Source organism: Limulus polyphemus, unplaced genomic scaffold (genome assembly GCF_000517525.1).
Source record: "Limulus polyphemus unplaced genomic scaffold, Limulus_polyphemus-2.1.2 Scaffold513, whole genome shotgun sequence".
Classification (NCBI taxonomy): Eukaryota; Metazoa; Arthropoda; class Merostomata; order Xiphosura; family Limulidae; genus Limulus; species Limulus polyphemus.
The window spans coordinates 47,809-57,122 of record NW_013666123.1 but is presented as its reverse complement, the minus strand read 5'-3'; the positions used below and the strand labels follow the sequence as shown (position 1 = coordinate 57,122).

The following is a 9,314-nucleotide window of genomic DNA, read 5'->3' as shown; positions in this document are numbered from 1 at the left end:
TACAATAAATAATAATAGCAATAATATAAAATTATTTCTTTTTTTTTCGACCTCCCACTGACACAGTGGTATGTCTGCGGACGTACAACGCTGGAAACCGGATTTCGATACCCGTGGTGGGCCGAGCACAGATAGCCCTTGTGTAGTTTTGTGCATAATTATAAACAAACAATAAACAAATCATTTTTTCGTTTTTCGTATATTTTTGCTTCTGCTGAGCGTTAATAGTTAATATTAAGGTTTTCAATGAGGTTTAGTTACTGTGTATAATTTTTAGGTTTCTCGTTCACAAGTGATAATTTTCTTGAAGTTTTTAGAACTTGAAATAATTGTAAAATGCTCTTTATAATAAATATGCAAAATATTTAAATAATGTTCTTTGAATCGATCCAATATTCATACCTCTACATTCTTTCATGGATTCAGTCAATTGCAAAATCACTTCATCATTTTGCTCTATTCGTTTGTTAATCTCGACCTGCCTCAATTAGAAAATCATGTAAAATATGAATACTATCAGAATTATATATAAAATGATCTTCAGCAATTTCCACAGCCCTTGAGATTGGACCGGTTCCTTGGTCTTGCTTGAATTACGTGTTTTTAGCGCTCCAATTATGCGATCTTCGTAAGTCAGAATGGCATTTCTGGCTCCAACCCATGAATGAGGACCGTTCAATCGATACTGGTAGGGAAGACAAGGTCCAAATATGCAGTGCCAAAGTAAAATAGGGTCAGTTAGCAGTAGATGGAACAGCTTAGGTTTAGCACTAATGAGTGAAGAGATCTCGTCCATATAAGGTATCCAGTCAACCTGTATAGTATTTCGTGAACTTTCAAAATACTTTTTAGCCATATCGTCACGCTTTTTCTTGATATCAGCCACCATCTTATTAACAGGTGGAAGCTCCACTTTCTTTGTCATTAAAAGGGCGAACCAGCGGGCCTGAATTTCACCAACAGGAAATAATGCACCAACGGTCTGTGCTAAAGCTATGAAAGCAAGAGATGGGTGCTTTAGTTTGGGAGAAACGACATATTTGTAAAGATCCACTTTGTTGTCTTTAAAATAGAATATTTTTTTGTCAACAAATGGAAATTTAATTTTATACCCTGTGGCTAAAATTACAACATCCACTTCATATTCTCTTTCCTCTCCTTCAAAAATCACTCCATTCTGAGTAAATTCTTTAATATTCCCTTTCAGTATTACAGTTCCACTCAAAATCCTATTGGGCAGAGAATCATTGACCATTGGGTGTTGTCCAAATATACGGTGATCAGGCTTAATGTTGTAAATCTCATGGTTAAACCGTTTATTGATATACCTCTCCGATAAATAACACAACAGTTTATACGGAATACTTTGCCACATCATATTCCAGTAACGTCTAAGAAACGTAGCATCGAATGGCAAACCATCAGGTCCGACTCGGTGAATAATCCAGCAACCACGCCTGGTACTTAAATATACCTGAAGAGAAAAAAAATAAGACGGAATTTATTTCAGTATGAGTTCAATTCTGATAATGGTAGTTCGATTAAATGACATAACATTTTTCAACAAAGAGTGTTAAAATGTATTTTCACCAAAAAAATTACTGACTTGTTTTAATACTGATCACTGCTGGTTGCCTCCAGATATTATGTGATCTATATTTTTGCCTATTACGGCAGTCATTATAAACAAATAACCAAAATAATTTTGAAAGTCATTCATTATAAATGTAAAATAGAAAAGGAAATAATATATTATTATAGGGGCTCTATCACCAACAAAGCTTTAGACTCCAAGATTACAATGTTTACATCAATAACACACTATCCAAAGTCTTTACGTATGAAATGACTTGTTTTTTTGTTCGTGAATTACTCTTACAGTTTTGAAACCATCACGACCAACTTTAACAGCCGAAATCAGGGTGGCCTTGTATGTATGGTAGATTCCTTCTGCCAAGGGGAGCTAAAACGCTCCTGGAAGGTCATCTAGACACTATAGGAGTAGGTTTTCAAGGTCGCACAAACCTGGTATCAAACAGTATGTTCCTGGCTCATTTCAGAATCTCGGGGGCTTTTTTCATATAACTGTATTCAGACCCCCTCTCACAAGCAAGCGGGACCAAATTTAGCCCACGTGCTCAGATGCTACGAGAGGGTGTCCTAACGAAGATGTTTTTTTTTTTTCTGGTACGTACCCTGTTGGGGCTGCTATTGGGGTACAGGGAGTTAAACGGGAGATTACATGGTTTGACTCGTAATTCACTTAAGACTCATCAATGCGTTACACTGAACAAACTTGAATGTGATGAATTATGAGCTAAGTTGAATGTAAATTCAGTTTTCCAACACTTGAATAAAAAGATGCAATGCGAGTAATGTCAGGTTGCTGTATTCATGAGATATCACCCACTGCTTCAGTTAAGCTGAATTTCAAGTTTTCTTCGTTCAAGCGTTTTTGGATATATATATACACATATACAGGAATACATGTACACAATCATATATATGAGTACAGATGCATCTATGTTTGAATAAGAGTATTTATATCTCCAGCTTTTACTCTTAATTAACATTAAGCAACTGTACTAAGCAAAGGATTAATGGAAAATTAGCCTCAGCGCTTAGAAGTGGTAAACGATGTCTGTCTGAAAGTAACCGTGGCATCATTAAAGTGGGTTTATTAATATATACATAATGAGAATCAACTAAATAAAACGTAATTTCAGGAAAGAAAGAGGTATTGTTGTATGTTGCTGTTTGTTAGATAGAGAAGAACGTGTATGTGATAGCATGAGGTGTGTGGTATTGTTGTATGAAAAGAAACATGGATTTGATAGCATAAGGTGTATGTTGCTGTTAGATAGAGGAACATGTATTTGATACTATGAGGTGTATGTTGCTGTTATATAGAGGAACATGTATTTGATACCATGAGGTGTATTTTGCTGTTAGATAGAGGAACATGTATTTGATACTATGAGGTGTATTTTGCTGTTAGATAGAAGAATATGTATTTGATACCATGAGGTGTATGTGGCTGTTAGATAGAGGAACATGTATTTGATACCATGAGGTGTATGTGCTGTTAGATAGAGGAACATGTATTTGATACCATGAGGTGTATGTTGCTGTTAGATAGAGGAATATGTATTTGATACCATGAGGTGTATTTTGCTGTTAGATAGAGGAACATGTATTTGATACCATGAGGTGTATTTTGCTGTTAGATAAAGGAACATGAATTTGATACCATAAGATGCAGATTAATTATTGAGTCATTAAAACTGTAACTCGGTTCCGTATGGCAACAAGGCTTTAGAGCCACATCCAAGTAAAGTACATAAGCTCAGAATATCACCAATGAGAGAAAATGAGGCTGGTAATAAAATAGAGTTTACTCATTCATAAACTGAAGTTAGAACTCAATCAGACTAGTTAAATTTGTAATTTGATTATATAATAGCTTCAAGGAAAATAGTCATCTAATATTCTTAACGGAACAAATTATTTCATAAGATCTATCCTTTAAGGAAAATCAAATCATTTTAGCAATAATCAAGATATATTAAAGCAATATACACGTAAATTTCCTGAACTAGCAAGGTGAACGTTTGGCAAATATATACATATTTTTTCCGTTCTTGGCACAGTATCAAGATGATCATAAACTTTAAAATACAGTAAAGTTATAGTTTCAACAGCATATGCAATAATTTCCTTCTTCCAATATTACAGGTTAGCTGACGATAATACTAAAATTCACTTCTAAAAACGCCCATCTTCATCACGGTTAACTATAAAAGGAGAAAAAACGAACAGGATCTAAGAAACTAGAAACTAGTTTCCAGAACAGATTGAAATGTTTCGTAATTACTTTCTTAAAACATGAAAAAAACTACAAAGTGGTTTTTCCTTCTAACAGGATATTGTTTTGAATCATTTGCCAACAAACGATCTAACAAAAATATGTATAGAATTCTGTCTCGAAGATGCAAGGCTGCTCCTTTCCAATGAATAGTGGGATTGACTGACACATTATAATGTCCCCAGGTTTGAAAAAAAAACAAGTATTTTCGGTGAAGGGTTTCGACTACGTGACTCGTAGATTGTCAAGTCACAAATGTTAATATGATATGAATCTTTAAAATATTACCTGATGCTTCAAACGACCGTTTTAGCACAAAGTAAACAACAGTCTATCCGAGTTGTATTCACCGCAGGGATCGAACCGGAATGTTAGTGTTACAAGATTGTGATAAAGACTGTGAACTATCTATAAGGTGGATTATATTAACAACGATAAAGAGGCCCTGTAGTGAGATTTCGCCCGTCGTATCAGGTAGATTATTCGCGTTCTTTTCAACTAGACAGTAGGTATTCCAATAACATTCACTAAAACAGAAAAAGATGCACATGTTTTGACCTGAGTAGCAGCTCATCTTTTGTTGAGACGCTCAGAAATTAGCACTTGGTTACTGTTAGCATCATACAAATATTTTATTATATCGAAGAGAGTGAGGGGACACTTACGTACAAATTCAAAGGGCGTAATAATAAATATCATTATCGACAAATGACAGAACACTTATGTATAATGTACATGTTTTATGGGCGTAATAATAAAGATCAGTATCGAAGACAGTGACAGAACATTTGTGTACATGTTTCAAGGGCGTAAGAAATATATACCATTATTGAACGACCACAGGAAATAAAAGTAATTTAGTAATTGTTCCAACAAAATTACTCTCATGCCTCAGCTTCTTAATATATATGATCTCTTTTGTTCGGAGAACCTGTTCATCATTGGTTTTTGCTACGTACTTAAGCATACTTGAATATGCCCAAGAGAATGTGACGTCGTTGTTTATTCCAATTAGTTTAAGGTCTAAGCAAGAATGAAAGAGAGCTTACTTACTAATAAGTTGAGGTCTGAGTAAACATTGTTCGAATAAGTAGTAAGTCATTAGCGAAAAGAATGACAGGATATTTACGTGTATGCTCTAAGGGCATAATGATAAAGTTTATTATTTAGATATCTCATACTAGGAAGTCTGGAAAGCCTAGACGAGAACAGTATTGTTGAAAAATGTATGAGCAGTCTCTACACGAACTAGTTGCTTGCACAGAAATCTGACATTTGTGCCGATTCATTAGCAATGTTGCCTTCAGCAAACTTTATATATCACTGATGCATGTCAAAAAGTAAAACTGGTTACAAAATAGTTTCTGTCTTCAGGATAGACGACTCCTTTTCATAATAAATTCTTTTTCCGTAATCTAGCCAAAACGATTTAAAGAATTCAGAAGTATTGCTAACTCGTTAAATAGAAATATATTCAGTAACAACTGACATTTCTTGAAACAACGTGGTGGAAAGTTATGTAGCCTGATACAACTGTCACTTAATTAAATATTACAAAGAACTATTTTTTGTTAATTCTCACAAGTTGTTATCGGTTGGTTCTACATAGTAAAGTTTTTGTTTGCCTTATTCACAACGTTTCACCAGGCATACCTGACATCATCATGTGAAAATAATGATGCCAGGTAAACCTGATGAAACGTTGTGAACTTAATAAACAAAAGTTTTACTATGAACAACTGTCATTTGTTGGAAGAAATGAGACAGCGGTTTCATTCATACTGTAACAGAACAATAACTTTCTGGAACAATGTGACGGTGCTTTCCAAACTCTTAACACAACTATAACTCATCCTACATAACTTAACACAACTATAACTCTTCCAACATAACTTAACACAACTATAACCCGTTCTACATAACTTAACACAACTATAGCTCGTTCTACATAACTTAACACAACTATAGCTCGTTCTACATAACTTAACACAACTATAACTCGTTCTACATAACTTAACACAACTATAGCTCGTTCTACATAACTTAACATAATCATAACTTTAGGAAACAGGCTCACGATGCTGGTTTCTGGCTTTCAGATTTTAAATTTGTCATTGACGCACCAAGTTACATCATACCATAAAACCAGGTAGGGAGAGTGTGAGACATTGGTTTTAAAGTATAAATAAAGGTAAAACATCACCGAAAACAAAAACTGATAAAAATCACAGAATCATTTTAGACAAATTCTCGTTTTTTTTGTTTATGTTTTTGTGTAAGTGAGAAATTATATAATTCCAGGTATTAGTTAGAAAAGACGGTTTTTATATTCTGCAGTACTGAAACATACACCAGCCTATCTTGTAATGCCCATGATCTATCACGTTAACATAGTGACAAGGCATGCCGCACGTCCACGAAAGGAATTGTAATTTTCATTGCTCCACATTTATGACTGTTTCTGTTCAATGAATATAATTTCTAATTTAATTATGAACACTAATTTAAACTATTTTTGTGTCCACTGAACATTCACATAATAACGTGTCTGCAAGGCCCAGTTATGTATAAAGTACATTGTGGTATTATTGTGTCAAACAAACATCGCACGTGACAAAGTAAACACAGTTCACCAAATCTCGCCACACAAGGAAGGTTCATATACTTCAATTTGTGTATTAATATGGCACTGACGCGCGTGTAGGAAATGTTTTGAAGATCAGATTTGATGTGATAATTTTCATGTGCACCGCTAGAGACGAGGAGTAATAAGACAGTTCAAGTATATTTATCTGCAAATTGTTACAGTGTGAATGGTGCTTATATTACATGGACAACCGGCATTGGCGTTTTAAGGATTCTTTTTTTTTAATGAATGCAGTTGTGAGAGAAATGCTAGTGGGTAGAAGGACCAGTTCAACACAAAAATATTGTCCCAGATCCTTTAAGACCTTCGGCAAGTAAATGAAGCGGTAGGCTTATGGGGTTTGGTAAGTCTCAGTTGAATCTAGGTTATGAGGGGTTGGGCTTACGATCTTATTTTATGGAAGAGTGGGCTCACAAAATTTGACAAGCCTTAATTACACTTAGTTTATGAGAGAGTAGGCTTATAGAGATAGATAAACCCCAACTGATCCTCGCTTGAGGGGGAGATTCGTAAGCCCCATTTGAAACTAGTTTATGAGGGGGTGGACCTACGGAGAGTGATAAGTTTCAGTTTTTCCTAGTCGATTATATAATGGAATGAGATTATAAAGATTTATATCTCCCATTTCGAGTTTGTGAGGTGGGCTTGAGCTTATGAAGATTGATAAAACTCAAGTGATCCTAGTTTGTGGGGGAGAGGGCTTATATAGATTGATAAGCCTCATTTGAAACGTACTGATGAAGAGATAGGCTTATAGACATTAGTAAGCCCCAGTTGAACCTAGTTTATGATGGTATGAGCTTATGGAGATTAGTAAGTCCCAGCCTTTCCTAATTTATGAAGGGATAGGCTTATAGAGATTGATAAGTCTAATTTCAAACTACTTTACGAGACTGGACTTATAGAAAGATTCATAAGACTGAGTGAAAACTAGTTTAAGAGGAAGTGGACTTAAGAGAGACTGATAATCTCCAGTTGATCCTAGTCTAATCTTTGAGGAACTGGGCATGTAGAGATTATTAAGCCGCAGTTGATCTTAGTTTGTGGGGTGGGCTTATCGAGATTAATAAACTTCATTTGAAACTAACTGATGAAGAAGTGAGCTTATTGATAAGCCCAGATGATCTTCGTAATGTTATTCAAAGTATTTTCTAAAGCTGTTTTCACTGTACTCACGTCTACCCTCTGTCTGAAATTAATAGAACTAAATTCAAGTTCTGTCTATTTGGAATAATATTTTTCTTTCAAAAATTCTAGATGTCCACGCGTAATCTTTCATGTCCAAAATAAAATCATGGAATTTTTCACGCTAAGATTTATTGACATTACTTTTTAATGGATTCATCTAAAGATTCGTATGCATTTTGATGAACGTGTACTATCTTTATAGTGTGTCTAAGCTTCCCGCATGCTTTTAATAATGATTAACTATATCACTTTGGTATTTTTGTATTACCTTTATGATATTTTCGTAGGCCACATTTTTGTGTATGTACAATCTGTTCCCTTTATTTTTCTGCAGCGAACTACATGGAAAAGACGTTAATTTTCTATGGAGCGAATGTGAAACTCTAAGAAATGTAATTGTTCAGCTTTATGTCAACCTGTTTTGTAACTTCTACATACTATCTATTTGAAGTGTTCTGTTGAAACGTTCTGTTTCGTTCATCTTGTGATTGACATACCTACAGAAGTATTTGCTCAATTCTTCTTTGCTCTAATCATATCAGTATATCATTTAAAGCTTTGATCCACTCTATTCAATGATACTCAGACACACCATAACATAAAATTAAGTACTTTATTTGCTTTTTAGAAATATTTGAATATATTCTTTTAACAAGAATATATTCAAATTTAAAATACTAACGTGTGTTGTGTATTGCATATGAGATTCAAGAATTGCACTCGAAGGAAAAGTGTTATTTATCCTATAAAGATATTTGCAGGGTGCTTTTAGCGACATATTTAGTAACTGGCTCACCTTACGTACGTTCAAGTAACCTTTCACAAATTGATCTTATGGCAATGAACAGATTATTGAGCCTAATTGAATTTTTGGAGCGCTACAGTTGGTTTGTTAATAAAGTTAACTTATGAACCGTGTGTTTGTGATATAAGTAAGATTAAATTAGCCTGTAAACAAAAAGATTATGAAAGAAGACCTTGAAGTATACCTCATAATAGAATAAGTCCACTTGTAAATATAGCTTTTACGATTCACAAGAGAAAGCAACAGATTTTCGTCAACGAAACAGAGTATATAAAATAATCTGGGATCGTGCTTACTTGGTTTACTTAGTAAACTACGTGAATTAATTTCCAAATTAGGATTTTCAGCCACAATAATAGTTAGATAATCTAACTACAAAATATATATATATCAACCGCAAACTTCATTTCGTTTTAATCTTTTACACAAACAATTATATCAATAATCCAATTACAAATACACAAAAATCGCATCACAACTAATATTCTGGATAGTCTCCTTTTCGTAATTAAATATTCTTTTAATATCTACTTACCTTATCAGCGATTTGACTGAGTTCCACAGCCACGTCTCCTCCAGAGTTTCCAATACCAACAATGACAACCTTCTTGTCGCCAAATCCATTAGGTGTTTTGTAGCTATGGGTGTGAAGTACTTTTCCTTTGAATTTCTCCATCCCTGGGAAGCTAGCGATATGAGGAAACACGTGGTGTCCAGTACACACCATAACACCATCAAAAACGTCATCAAAACTTCGGTCTTCTTCAATGTTTCGAACTGTAACTTTCCAGCGCCCCGTTTCGTCAAAG

At 34.4% G+C, this 9,314-nt stretch overlaps 1 protein-coding gene across 1 annotated transcript in view; it reads right to left on the bottom strand.

Annotated features, from left to right (window-relative positions):
- Positions 1-268: 268 nt before the first annotated feature.
- Positions 269-9,314, bottom strand: part of LOC106458778 (dimethylaniline monooxygenase [N-oxide-forming] 5-like) — a 45,328-nt gene continuing 36,282 nt past the window's right edge. The window contains exon 4 of the mRNA XM_022385112.1: positions 269-1,474. Coding sequence (XP_022240820.1) covers positions 488-1,474 — 987 coding nt within the window. The 3' untranslated portion in view covers positions 269-487. The remainder of the gene's footprint in view (positions 1,475-9,314) is intronic.